The sequence below is a fragment of the Sturnus vulgaris genome, chromosome 5, assembly GCF_052056855.1.
Source record: "Sturnus vulgaris isolate bStuVul1 chromosome 5, bStuVul1.hap1, whole genome shotgun sequence".
NCBI lineage: Eukaryota > Metazoa > Chordata > Aves > Passeriformes > Sturnidae > Sturnus > Sturnus vulgaris.
The window spans coordinates 56,354,035-56,368,419 of record NC_142247.1 but is presented as its reverse complement, the minus strand read 5'-3'; the positions used below and the strand labels follow the sequence as shown (position 1 = coordinate 56,368,419).

Sequence of the window (14,385 nt, the reverse complement as noted above, 5' to 3'; positions counted from 1 at the left end):
TTACACCAGAGCATTCAGGTCTCATTAGCTTTCAATAGGCTGCTGTAGTCACTGTCCCAGAAATGGAAAACTTACAAAAAATCACTTTTAAAAATTTTTGTAATGAAGATTCAAGCAGGAATGATTGTACAAAATTCTAGTGCCTGTGTCATTTATAAGACCAGACTACCACAATGAATCCCAAAATCTGCAAAGCAATTTCTTTTCCTCATTATTCTTAATTTTCTAGTTTTAATCTCATTCAATTTCATTAGTATTCCTTCACTATGTTCTCATTCTGCATTATGGTGGGGGTTTGGAAGACCTTCAGCAAAATAATTCTTGCCTGTGTTACAGCCCTTACCCTTTGTACCCTCATTCAGTGCCCAGCAGAATGAATTTCTAAATGCCTGTATGTTGCAGGAAACCAACCCTTAATGAATCTTAGGATGCAAGTCTAAGCAGATGACAATACTTTCCAATCTGCTACGGAAACAATATGTTTTAATTAAGTATAAGGTTTAAAAAAATTTTCACTCCTTATAAAAAAATGCATGGTGATTAACAGACGGCTGACAAGACAACTCTAATAATTTCTGATTAAATGCTTTTGTTTAGTATTTTCAGTCACTCTCTACAGGGAATTAATTACTGGAAATGAAAAAAAATGAAGGTTCATGCCAGTTAATATCCTTGAGAAAGTGGAAGGTAACCAACTGTATAAATTACAGTGACATATGCAGGCCAGACTGTGGTCAAAATTTGTACAACATACCCCAGCCAGTTTTAGAGATGGTTAGAGTGAAATGCATGTGCAGGGTAAATCTGTTGCAAGTCGCTGCTCCATAGTTTCAGGTAATCAGTGAGCAGCTGTATTCAGATAAAGATGCCATTGCAACTTTGCTTCACTTTTTGATTTTTAAAATGACATTTACCTGTTTAAAATGGTCACTAATGTAGTTGCAAAGCATATATTTACATAACCCTTTCATACCCCATATTGCTCTTTAAATAAGCAAATCCCCTTCTAAGGCAAATCTACATGAGAAACAGACATCAGGCTGTGGTAAGGACTGATGTACCCCCACAGACCAGGGTTTCAGTTATTCCTACTGAAACCATTCCAGCTAAATTGGGGTAACAAGTACTCTGACAAATGTTCTCACACAGGCTTTATATAAAACTAGTGAAAAAGGAGAAAATGAACCACTTTTTATTATCCATAGTTCTCAAAGGGGAGCTGGTTCAACTATTTACCTGGGAAAATTTACTTGCAGTAAGTTTGATTAGACAATCCTTTAGTTGAAGTCTGTGATTCTGGAGTTTTTGCTCTTCTGAGTCGATTGCAGTTAACAGCATTGTAAATGTTACTCTAGATATGTCAAGATACATTAATTTCAACACAAATGTTTGTATTTTTTTCCAGGTCTAAGCCAATTACCAATCAATTATCTTGAATTTTAACAGCTGGAGTGCAGAAGTACAGTACTTGAGAACAACCAAATGTTCGAGAACAAACCTCTGTGCAAGGTGATCTTTCCCTGCAGAAAACCAGCACCAAGCCATTTGATGCCATGTCACTATGCTATTCGAAGTATCTTCCATTCCAGTTTGCCACCAGTGCTGTGCAAGCTTTGTACTGGCCGCCTGCAAGACCTGGGAGAATTTCACGTGCACGTCTGACAATCTTATGTTCGTCCAGGGATTCTTTATGACTTTTAAAAATTGCCTTGATGGCCACCATTTGTGGTGCTTAGTTGTCAGTGAGCTTCAGCTGAACTAATCTTTTCATTAGAGAAGACCTACTGTAGGAGTTTGAAATATTGCATATATATATTGTCATATATATGAACTTGTGTCATTAGAAATTTCCATTAAAGAAATTCAACATTTTCCAAGAAAACCAAAAAATTGGTCAGAAAGCGCAAATAATTTCAGGTCTGTTAATAACTTGGCTAAATAGTCAGTGTTGTCAACTATATTACTTTGTTCTGGAATTAAGAAACTTATACTATAAGATAGCAGTAAGATGTAGACAAAAGTTGCTATCATATATGTGGATTCATAATCAGTGACTGAAGTCTCTAAAGGACTGTGAAAACTATCTGGGTGAAAAGAACCATTGGCACCAGTGAAGTTTTTGCCATGATGACATTAGTTTTAAAATAATATTAAATAGTAAGAATGTAACTTAGTAAAGACTATGAAAGTATGTATTATTTGTTCTGAAACTGTGACTCACACATGTTCCCCTCATCACCTGTATCAGTAGGAGTTTGTCACAGTCCATAAAAGGAGTTGGATCGTGCCGTTAGTTTGTGACATAGAAAATCTGTTTAGCAGAGGAAAAGAGAGGTACAAATTATGACCAGAATTGTTGTGAACCCTTTCTTTTCCCACCAACAAGTAGTTACATGTGGAAAAAGACCTGATGTTGTTGCCACGTTCTAACCAACTGAGCTAATCTCAGGGGTGAGTAACTTCTCTTTGTGGTGTTAACAAAAATGCCACCAAGGACTCAGGTTATGAGATAATATTTATGCTCTACTTTTCTTTCAAGTTACCATGCCCTTGCTTTCCAAATAATTTGTTGTCTTACAGAGAGGTGCAGCTGTGACTTCTGAAAGACAGAAGGGCTTCTTTCTTCTTTTTCTACTGTTTTTCAGCATTGCAGGAGAGGTTTTCTTTGCAGCTTCAGGCTTTCTTATTTATTTTCTCTCTAGGGCAGACATTCTTTTGCCACAAGTTAAAGGATAGCTCTGTAGTCATCACACAGACAAAATCTCCCTTGAAATGATTGGAATTTTTGGACAAAAAGCAGAACTGGGTCCTACACCACCAAGAGTATTTTGGCTAGGAGCTGTCAGGGAAATGGTGATCCTCAGCTATTACAGCTACTTGAGTGCATCACCACAACAAGCACTAAACTGAGAATAATGTATATTTAAAATGCACTCAAAATTCATGGTTTACATAGGGGCTGACCAAGATTTTCAAGATCAGTTGCTGAAGTTTTCCTCTAAGTATATTGGAATCCTACACATTAAACTGTGAGTATTGGTAAAAATATCCTTGAGAGGACAATGGAGTTCATGCCTGCTGAAGAGACCCAAAATTACAGAGAAATAGGAAAATCACAGAGTTTGAGATAAAACAATAAATGCAATTATGATAACTCATTTGCATTACTTTTTCTCACTGCAACTTGTCTTTTCTTCATGGATAGCTGTAAAGCATTGTCATTGATTAACAGTTCTGAAATGTTTAACGTATTTTCTCTTTTGCAAATGTACCTGTGAAGCTGGTTAAAAAGTAGGGCATACTGTTGAGATATATAAATATAGTCGTGAATTAAGTTTTGACTTGTGTAGGATTCTGAATGACCTTAGTTCTTTCACTTCATCAATACTTGAGGTACTGTATACCTTGCAGCAAATGCTCAGCACCTGATTTGAAGAAAAGTAAAATAATTTCCATGTCAGGTTAAAAATATCAAGATTTGTCATATTCCTTACAAATTCCTTGTTGCAGAATTTATCAAATAGAAACTAGAGGGTAAGCTTGATGGTACCAACTAGAGGAAATTCCGTTATTACACATATCCTTTCTTCAGTAGTATCATCTCTCTTCCATCACATCCCAGGACCAAGCGGTTGTGCATATTCCCTCACTTATGCTGGGTTGCTATCAGAGAGATCAGTTTATTGATCTTAGTGCACCAGCAAAAGGAAGGGATAGTAGGAGGAACAATTTAGCTGATGCGAAAAGGTCAGTAGCCTCATAGCCTCACCATCATGAGAAAATCTATCACCAGTTCTATTGATTAGGTCAAATCTGCATTAAAAAGTTTTGGTTTTGCTACTGGCAAAACCAGCACTATCAGTATATTTTATATTGGTTCAAGAAGCAGATGCATGTTGTGACTGAAATCTTTCTTTGTAATTCAAGATCATTAGGCTGATGAAATTCAAAGTAGTTTTAAAATAGCTGTAACTTCTAGATGATTTATGAAAAATGCTTGTTTCTAAAAATAATTATTTACTATACTCCACAGTTTGTTTACTCTGGTGTTCAGCTAGCCTTACAGATATAAAACTCTTCCTTACCACAACTTAATCTGCCTTCCTGTGGATTAAGTTTTTTATCTGTTTATGTCTGCCCAGAAAATAGACAAATTTCCCTCTGCAAAGCAGTGATCTTTCACATTTTTCTATGCTGATGTATATCTTTTAAGGCTTTTGTTATTACTTAGACATTATAAACATACAAACAAACAAACTACCCTCCTCTTCTCCCCTCTCTCCACCCCAAAATCTTTGCATGGAGTCTGAACACAGGAGTATTTTCCCACAGGTTATGGACATCTTTCCTTAGGATGATCTTGAAAGAGACTGTTCCCTTTCATGACTCTATTAGGCTTGGAAACTTCTGTAAAAGAAATGAATTAATGGGAATCACCACTCCAATCTTTTATAACATGTGCTTGTTAGCATATTTATATATTTTGATTCAAATAGACTGATAGTTGATGGTTATATTTTTCTGTCCTAAAAGAAAGAAAGCAGAAAAGGGGAGAAACTTCAACCCTGAAACCAGTCCATCCATAATTACCACAGTAAGTTTCTCAAGCAAAACTTTTTTTGTTTCTACAAAAGAGCATTGTTATCAGTAGCACCAACATGCGGACAAAAAAAATTCCACCTAGCTATAACACAGACAATCATCCACAAAATAATAAAACATTTGCTTAAGGATTCTGTTCATAATAGAGCAAAAATACCAAAATAATTCAGTTTTCACTATAATTTTCTGTAATCTTTCTGTACTCCTAAATGGAGACTTAAAGTGACTGCTGAGTCAATAATAGTAAACAAAGAATCATATTGATCCACAAGTTACTTTTCTGATTATGACTTAATTCTAATTTTGATGTTTAACACAGACTTACCTGAGAAACAGTGCAAGTCAAAGTATGCATCTCACTAATTCTCTTAGTGGGCTAGTATAAACAGCTTTTTACATAATGGTTTGTGTAGTCAATTAGCACAGTATTAGCTATAATAGATAACGTTCTTACTAAGACCATATTAATTAGAGCTTAAACACAGCTAATCTGAGACCTATATTGAATTTATATTATTGTGTAAGCAGAATGTTTCCGTAGGCAAGTAATTTCCTTCATAGCATTTTAAAGAAAAGGAAATCCTAGCATCTGAGATATAAGCATGCTGATTTATTCAGAGTATTGCAAACCACTTGATGTTTCTTAAAACTTGAGTGTGCCAGGCTGTATTACAAATAATAATCATGAGCAGTAAAGGACGCAAGGATTGAATACCTTTTAAATTTATTGGAAGAAAAGGGATGGAATTGCAAGCTAAGAAAATGTCTGCAAGAATTCAATGGATGTATGTTTCTGCTCCTCATTTTGCCTTGAGTTACACCACAGTTCTGGCGTTTAGTCACTTCCCTCCATCAAAAAAAGAGCTGGTATGTCTATGTGGACACATTTTTTAGTGATAACATGAACTCACCTGTTATGAGACAAACTTTCTCTGAAAATAATTAGGAATCCTGTCTTATACAGATTTAAATTCATTTTTAGTTGCATGGATTTGTGGCCTCCTTATCACTTTGTTCAGCAGTTCTGCAATATAACCAAACCTTAATATGTCTCTGTTAAATCAGCTACCTGAAAGAAAGCTGTAGGAAAAAACATATTAAATTTTTAAGTTACTGATAACCATGAAAGGAAGTAATTGCAAACTTGCAAGCAGAGAATATTTTGAGACAGTATCAAAAACTGCATTGCAATGAAACTAAAACACCTCCATCTTGACTTCTGCTACTAATTGTAGAATCACTGCTGTTAGTAGAAAAAAATCCACTAATAATGGCTGATAGGGCCACAACATTCTGTTGTCTAGGTACACCACTGAGAATTATTGCCCATCTGCATGCCAGAAGACAAGTGCTTCTCATGGTCACTGAAATGAAGCGGAAGAATGAGGGCTAATGTGGTCATAAACGCTCATGCCAAGAGTGGTGTAGGTGACTGGGGGCACACTAGGCAAGTTAACACTGTAACATCAGATGAAGATTTGACAATGTTTTGAATACATACTCTCCTCTGCCATTTTTATTGAGAAGTTATTTTTGCATTTGTAGTAATTGAATTTTTTTCAATTTTAGTGAAATATCCCTTCAAGCATTATGGGATAATTAAGTATCAGCCATGTTCACTCATATCTAAAAATACCAGCCAGCAGTGCTTTAAAATCTCCCCAATTTATGCATCATTATTTTTGGAACATGTACTTTAATTTCACCAACAGAGGTCACTAAACCACTGAGACAGAACCACAAGTGTTTGGTGGGAACACACCCTAGTCAATCTTGCTAAGATCCTTCAATAGTTATTTTCAAAGGGCTCTTGTTCAGCTGCTTCAGTAAATATAAGCTCAGTTAACAAAAAGAGAAAAAAAAAAAAGAAGCGGGTGTATGCTTATGCCCTCAGGGAAACGAGCTTTACTAGGGATATGAATTACACAAAACACTACATTATTAAAGATATTTAAGTATTAGAACATATTTAAAATAATGAAATATTATGAAAATATTATGAAGCCAGCAACATACATACGTTCATGAGTATTGCTAAATCAATTTTTCAAGGTTAAAACCGGCTCTGATTTAAACGATAGTGTTTTGAACGACCTGCTGAATTTTAATTTTCAAGCTTTGTGCTGTTGAAAACCAACCTAGTGGGGAGAGAATATGAAGAAGAGGATCCCAGAGAAACAACATTTAATGATATTAATACCAGATAGAAGCACAGGAGAAACCAAGAGCTGTCACTGACTTCTCATTTTGGCAGAAACACTCAGCTAATGGAACTATATTAACACATCATTTTCCAACTTTCAACTGTAATGAAAAGCTATTTTTACAAATCATTACTTTCGGTATACGGTGTTTCAGCCACATGGCTTCTATTAGTGTGCAGGGGAGTTTCACAACCAAAGCTGCCTGTGCAGCACTGAAAGTGCACCTTTTATGTTGAGCTAATCCCAGAGGGGAGTCAGCACTCGCGCCCGTGTCCTTTTGACCTTTATCCTTTTAATGCATTTTGCCTCAGTAGCAAAAGGTGAAAACCTAGTTTTTATGTTTCAAACCAGGGCATTTCGACACTGATTCTCAGTGAAGCTAAGGAAAGTAACATCAGCTCTTGTGGAAACGTTTAAAGTCCCTAGCTCAGCAATCAACAATAGCTTTACAAATGTGTTTTTAGAATTGCTTTTCTGGCAGCCCTTTGAAGCTCACCCATACAGCCCTGCTGCCATCCCTCTGAACAGCTGTGAACATGTGAAGCCACTGGAGTGGAAGATGTTAATTACTGTCAGCTACTGGAATTTCTCCAGGGACCTCTTGTGGTTAGAAACGTTTCCCTAAAGAAGTGCACTGGGTGCTGGGATCATCTCTCTTGTAGCATACCTGAATCCTCCCTTCTTAAGCAAAAGGAATTTCTCGTTCCAAAGCAAAACTCTAGTCACTTTTAAGTGTTCTCATGGGACACTGTAATTTTTCTAAGCAATCTTAATTGTAGAACCTTTTATTTCTGTGAATAGAGTTCCAACAAGAACGGACTGAGTTTTTCAGGGACTAGGTTTAGCATATATAGAGATTTTCATTAAAAACTGGGGAAACCAGTCTAAAATAAAAATGGAACAAAATCAGAAAACATAGAAAACAAATTGATGGACAAGTGTGGTTAGAGCTTTTTCCCCCCATTAAGAGTAATTTGAGCTCCTTTTTACAGCAAAGAAAAGGCTACAATACCTTCCCTGTCATCAGAAAAGTGCGTAGACCAAAAATGGTCTTTTTTCTACAGATTTACCTCCTGCTATTCAGTGGCATTTTGAGTCTAAACTAGTTAGCATCAGGAGCTTGATGTGATGCCAGCAAGATATTACCCACAGGGAACCAAAATAATAGCAGATGAGCTGGCAGAAAGATCCCCAGAAAAGGAAATAATATAAAACCGAGATTCTAAGCCTAGCCCTTTACTGTGACAACTACAAAGCACCTTTAATAACTGAACACATCCTTAAATATACCTCGTAGATCCCTCTGCAGTAGTTAAACCTTGTAATCACTACCACCCCCACAACAAGACCAAGTCAGGTCAGTCTCTGGCTACAGAGAAATGAGGATGAAATCCGCAGGACTTGACTCCCAACGTGTGAAGATGAATGCTGAGGATATTTCTCTTCTCCTTTTCTGCAGGTGAGAATGGCACATGCTCCCCTATATCATACTCTGTCAAGTGACAGACACACCAGTCTTTGATAATCTAAGGAAGTGGAAGGAGAACAGTCACCCTTGATCTCCAAGAATGTGCCCTTTCCGATAAGGGCACAGAAGTCCTCACCCGGCCCCAGAAGGAAGGTGTAAGTGGGAAGAAGGAAACTGAACGTAATGGAAAGCAAACATATCAACTGTGAAAACAGTAACCACCAGCAGCTACAGAATTCCTTCCTTGTAACACTTAAGGACAAGTACACTGATATTCAGTGTTTACAGAGGTAAAAGTCCCACAATTAGAGGGCCAATTCCTTTTTATGTAGGCCATTAGTGCTGTTGTATTGTACTCCTTCCCCAGTCCAACATCAAACGCAGTGATTGAGGAGTAGATAGAGCTCAAGTGAGGGATTGCTTAATTTTTTCAAAATGGTCACTGCTTAATGGCATAGACCATCTCCTAACTCTGCCTCAGCTGCTGCAGGCCTTTAACAAGGCTTGAGAGGTAACATAGTGTGTTCCCCAGCTCATCACAAGTAACAGTGAAGATAAAAGTAAGTACAAACACAGAACTGTTATATACAAAAAGTTTAATTGAAATACCTGTATAAAAAATATGATCTCCATACATTTCACACCGTTAAACAGAAGAAAAAAATCCAAATCCAAGCTGCATAAATGCAACCAGATCACAGAAACACAGCTATTAAAATAAATTAAGGTTTATGACTCTGCCACTCTACCTTCCAGAGCCAATGCACGGAGACTGTACAATGTCAATAATTTAAAACCCTTCCAAACAGCATTACTTTACACTTCTGGTACAGTAATACCAGACAAAAGGCATACTGACTAACTTTAAAAAGTCATTCTATTTCCCTTAAATTAGACTTTGTACAACAATTTCCCATCTTTCAACAAAAAACTGGTAAGGTCAGAAATTTTTTTTTTTATTTTTTTGTAACCAAAAGTTGACAGGAATGCAGAAAAAAAAGTGCCATGGGCAAACCACTAGAATTCCCATGGGGAGAAGGAGGGGAAAGCACAGTGTTGAATAACTCTAACCAAATAAATTAACCGAATAAATAGCCACAGTTGAAAACTGTGGGAGGTCTTCTAAAATCCAAACAATAAATAACTGTATAGTACACGGGAAAAACCAAGTTTACACAAACACATTATACAGGTATGGAAAAAAAAAATAGAAGTCCTTGAATATTGCATTGATTGTGCATTCAACATGCCCATACATACTTTAAGACTCGCAGGGTGACAAAAGGCTGGGGGGAGTTGAGAAAGGGGCTTCTCATGCCCAATGGTAGAGATGATAAAAGGAAACATGAATAAATGTTTCTGATAAAGAAGCCGATATACCTGTTCATATTTCTGTGCAGGCTATAGGAAATATTTTGAGCAGCAGAGGTGGGTTGGATCTGTAAAGGGCAGGGGGGCAGGAGTGAAATGTCTGTGTTCAAGTATTCCATCACCAGTGGATGGGACTACTTCATTCAATCACCGAACAGGTTCTCCAATGCATCATAGGAGCTGCTTCCTCCAGTACTGAGTCTAAAGGGAGCAAATTCCTATAATGAACTGGATCTTCTTTGGACATAGACAGCTCAAAAAAGAAAGTCCCACTGAAGCAGCTTTCAAAAAGGCACTCAAAAGCAAATAAAATCTAGTCCAGGCTCTATGAGAGCAAAAAAGTTTACCATGTATTCAAGAGGTCACTGCTTTCTTAATAAGGTCAGTCTTTGACTAAGTACTGGCCTGCAACTCCTAAACATCAGCGTTTCCAAAGGAAATCTCTCATTCCAAAGCAGAAACCAGCAAAGGGGGAAAACAAAATCAAGTCCCTCAGACAAAGATTCAACTACAGAATAATGAATGCATTTTTCTAGCCCCTTCTATGTATTGGCAGCAGCACTGTGGTCTTTCTGCTTGGAGCTCCCCCTCCCAGTGCGAGGTCCTTAGTAATTCACAGACTCTCATTACTTGAACTTGTGCTAGATACATCAGTATCAAGGGTCCGTAGCCTTATGTCACAGTCCTCAGACTTCACTACTTCAGATTTGTGCATCCATTGATGGTCAAAAATCTGCTCAAGTGTTGGTCTGTCTGAAGGCCTCAGTGAAAGGCACCATTTGATCAGCTGTTGACATTCTGTAACGAAAAAAGAAAGCCGTATTAGACTAAAAAAATATGAAAAAAGACAATTCTCAGTAACAAAAATCCACCTACACAAGCTCCCATGTACAGGAGTATTAAAAAAAGCCCCAAAACCAGAAAAATCCATGTGACTTCTAGAGAACTTACCAGGTGAAATTCTTCTCCTGAAGTATAATCGTCCCCTCAATATTTCTTCATCTTGCTCAAAAGGGATGTCTCCACAAACCATGTCATACAGCAGAACTCCCAGAGACCATACTGTTGCTGACCGTCCATGGTATCTGTGGTATCTGATCCACTCTGGAGGGCTGTATACTCTTGTTCCTGAAAGCAGGAAAAAAAAAAAAAATCACAATTAGAGTAAAGGTTTAAAGTATTTCCCCATTTTTCAGCTCCTTCTGGAAGAGTTAAATTAAATCCAAAAACTTGACATTTATGAATAAAAAAAAAAATACCCAAACAAAAAAACAAACCCAGAAAACTAAACAGCTTTAAATTTTTCACAAGCCAAAGCCACTAGCAGTGTAATTTCAGGTCATCTGCAGGGTTACACCATCAACAGACTTGGCCCATCCGGTTGTTCTATTTTGTTGCAAGGAATAACACAGCCCCATCAGCTGACTGTTTACTGAAGCAAGCTCCCTTTCACTGACCACGTGGCGTCTGCAGCATCACACCAAAAATAGACACAAAAGGACAAAGGGGGCTGGCAGGGAGGAGGAGAGTGCGACAAGAAGGTGAAACTCAGGTCTGCCCGCATTACACGGGGCTAATCTGCTTTATCCAATTCCACAGGGCAGTAAACAAAACAGGGCTGCTTACAATTTCTATGTTTTTAAGGCCTCCCCCCAGGGCTTCCATGCGGCAGCTTTTCTCAACTCGCCCCCCCTTCCCCTCCCTCCAGTGTCCGAGAGCTCCTTGGATACCAAACAAAACGGGGAATTCGTGATGCCGAGGGTCACGTGCGGCAGGGCTTCGGGTTTCACAACAAACAGATGTGAGTGCGGCAGCTGGGGGCGGGGGAGCGAGACCCCGGTGTTACATCAGTCACACTCCAAGGACTGGGGGAAATGCTCCCTCTGGTCACATGCTGGCTTATGTTCCAGCTTTTCCACCTCTAAAGCATCGACCCCAGCCGCTGTAGCAAGTCATTACGAGGGAGTGCATTTGTCCCGATCGCTTTAAAATCTGCAATGCGGGATTTTCAGGACACTGGCAGAATGGGAGCGGGGGAGGTACCACTCCGAGTTAAAAAAAAACACTGCATATAAAAACGGCATATCCACACATGGAAACATCCGACACTGGCAAAACCTCCATGTAAACAGATCGCCCTCTAGGAAAAAAACCCCGCTTTTTCCAAGACAGGGAAACATAAACTGCTGCGTCACTGCCTGGAATCGCTTCTTTCCTACGCAACTGAACACCCCTAAGTGGCTTCGGGTCCACAGGTTTCCATTACCGATAGACCTGATATGAACCCCCACATCAGTGGCTCTGCTTGCTGTGACTGCTCACTGGAAAGGGGCTAAGTGGCAGCTCTAGGAAGGGCATCACCCCGGGAGGTGCACGGGAAGGGTGGGGGGCACGTACCGTCGAAATCGGTATAGACTGTGTCCTTGAGGAGGGCCCCCGAGCCAAAATCAATGAGCTTCAGCTCGCCTGTGCGGAGGTCAACCAGCAGGTTCTCATCCTTGATGTCCCGGTGCACCACGCCGCAGCCGTAGCAGTGGCGCACCGCCTCCAGCACCTGCCGGAAGAACCCGCGGGCCGTCTCCTCGTCCAGGGCACCCTTCTCCGTGATGAAGTCGAACAGGTCCTTCACCAGCTCGGGCCGTTCCATGATGATCAGGTACCCGTCGGGCCGCTCGTACCAGTCCAGCAGCTTGATGACCCCTCTGAAGCCGGAGCCCACCTTCTTGAGAAGGACGATCTCCAGGGGCACCATGATGCCGCCCTGGGCAGAAAAATGGGCGCGGGTCAGCGGGGGGGTGGCGCGGCCCGGGGCACCCCCTCGCTGAGGGGAGGGAGGCGGGGAGGGCGTGCAGGGCGGGGAGGAGGGCGCGGCCGGCGGGCCCCCTCTGCCGCTGCCGCAGTCCGAGGGGCGGGCGCGGCGCTGCGGCGGCGAACCCCCGCCAAATTCCCTCCCGACGCAGAGGCCGCGCCAGCGGGGCGGGCCCCGCCGCCCACACAATGGCCCCGCCGCGGCGGATCCCCGCGGCACCCCCGGAACCCCTCTGGATACTTACAATCGTGCCCCACTCGGTCACCCGCTCCTTCACCACATGCTTCACGGCGACCTGCGGAGCGCGGAGAACAGAGGCGCCGTGAGCGGCGGGGCGGGCTCAGCCTGCGCCCCGCCGCCGAGGGCCGGGCCGGCCGCGCCCGCCGCTTCCCGCGCCACGCTCCCGCCCGCCGCCCCCGCCCGGGAGCCCCGCGCCTCACCGGCAGCCCGTCGGCGATCCTGCTCCCCGCGTACACGGTGCCGAAGCCCCCGCTGCCCAGCACGGAGCCCACTTGGTAGACTTTATCAAACGGCTCCTTCTCCACTTTCACTGCGTAAACAAGAGGGAATAACCCACGTTAGTGTCCGCAGCCGCGCTGCGCCCGAATAGTAATAATAATCATAATAGTAAAAATGATAATAATGTAAAAAAACAAGCCCGCAAACGCTCTGCCCATACTGTGTGCTCTGCCCTGATTCCGACCCAGGCTTATTTAAAAAAAAATTATCTTCTTCAATTAAAAAGAAAAAAAGAAAGAAGAAAATATATGCAGCTCCAGGAGCTGCGAGACGCCGAGCCCGACATCCCAGTAACGCAGGGCCGGTCCGCGCCCTCCGGCGCGGCGCTGGCAGGGGACACCCCAGCCCCGTACCTGGCTGGAGGATCTTCACCGGCAAGTGGTCCATGCTGGGGCTGCAGATATGCGCCAGCGAGCCGAACTTGGAGAGCAACATCTTCCGAGGAGGAGAAAACGCCGAGTTAGTTTCCCGCGGCAGCTCCGCCGGCGTCCTCTCAGCTCGGCGCGGCTCTCCTCTCTCCGGAGCCAGCGGAGGGCGGCGGGCCGCCGAAAGCTTCTGCTCGGCTCCTTTTTCGGCCAGGAGCGGTAACCCACGGAGTCCTTGGGGGTCCGTCCCCGCCGGCAGCAGTCCAAGTGTAGGTCACGCAAAGTCCTCCAGAGAAACGCAGTCAGCGAACGCGCCGCTCCCGCGTTCCTTCTTCCACCCGGCAAAAGCCGCTCGGGGCGCAGGCAGAACTATAGCCCTCCGCGGAGGCACACGAGTCCGGGGGCTTCGAATCCGCGCGTGGAGCCCGCCCCTGCGGGGGCCGCGGTGGCAGGAGCGGGCTGGGCGCCGCAGTGGAGCCGTGGCGGGCGGAGGACAGACCGCGCCGCCGCCGAGCTGCCCGCGCGCTTCTGAGCCGGCGGCGCCGCCGAGCCGCCTCTTAACTCCCAATATTTTGGTGCGGGCAGAGTGCGGCGAGAGCGCCGAGAATATCCCTCCGCGGGGGAGGGGGGAACACCTCTCCCGCCGTCCCCACCGCCCCCTCCCCTCTGCGCCGGAGCCCCCGAGGGGCGGTGGCCGCGACTGCAGTGCCCTGTCCCGCCCCACCGCACGGGTGGGCACAGGGAGGGCGGGGGGCTGGGAACTACTTGTTCTGTAGTAACCGGCGCGCAGAGTTACACACCGTCTGAGAGGAACGCATCACACATTAGCGGCCAAAAAAAAAAAAAAAAAAAAGGCGGGGGAGAGATTCTCCCGTGTGCGTTAACGCTGCCGCACGGCCAATCGCCGGGCGCTCTTTCAAAGGGCTCCCGGTGCGGCCCAATGAGGAGAGCCCTCATTTGCATGCGGCGGCGCGCGGCCAGGCGGCGGCAGGGCGGGAATGCCGCGGCGCGCCGAGCCCGCCCCGCCCCGGGCTGCGGGAAGGTCGC

At 43.2% G+C, this 14,385-nt stretch overlaps 1 protein-coding gene across 1 annotated transcript; it reads right to left on the bottom strand.

Annotated features, from left to right (window-relative positions):
- Positions 1–8,853: 8,853 nt before the first annotated feature.
- On the bottom strand, positions 8,854–13,954 carry PIM3 (Pim-3 proto-oncogene, serine/threonine kinase). The gene is made up of 6 exons (XM_014868933.2): positions 13,327–13,954; positions 12,895–13,004; positions 12,699–12,749; positions 12,043–12,406; positions 10,597–10,773; positions 8,854–10,443 (listed from the first exon to the last, which is right to left on the bottom strand). Exons 1-6 carry the CDS (start codon positions 13,406–13,408, stop codon positions 10,259–10,261), a joined length of 969 nt encoding a protein of 322 aa, XP_014724419.1. The 5' UTR covers positions 13,409–13,954; the 3' UTR covers positions 8,854–10,258.
- Positions 13,955–14,385: the final 431 nt, after the last annotated feature.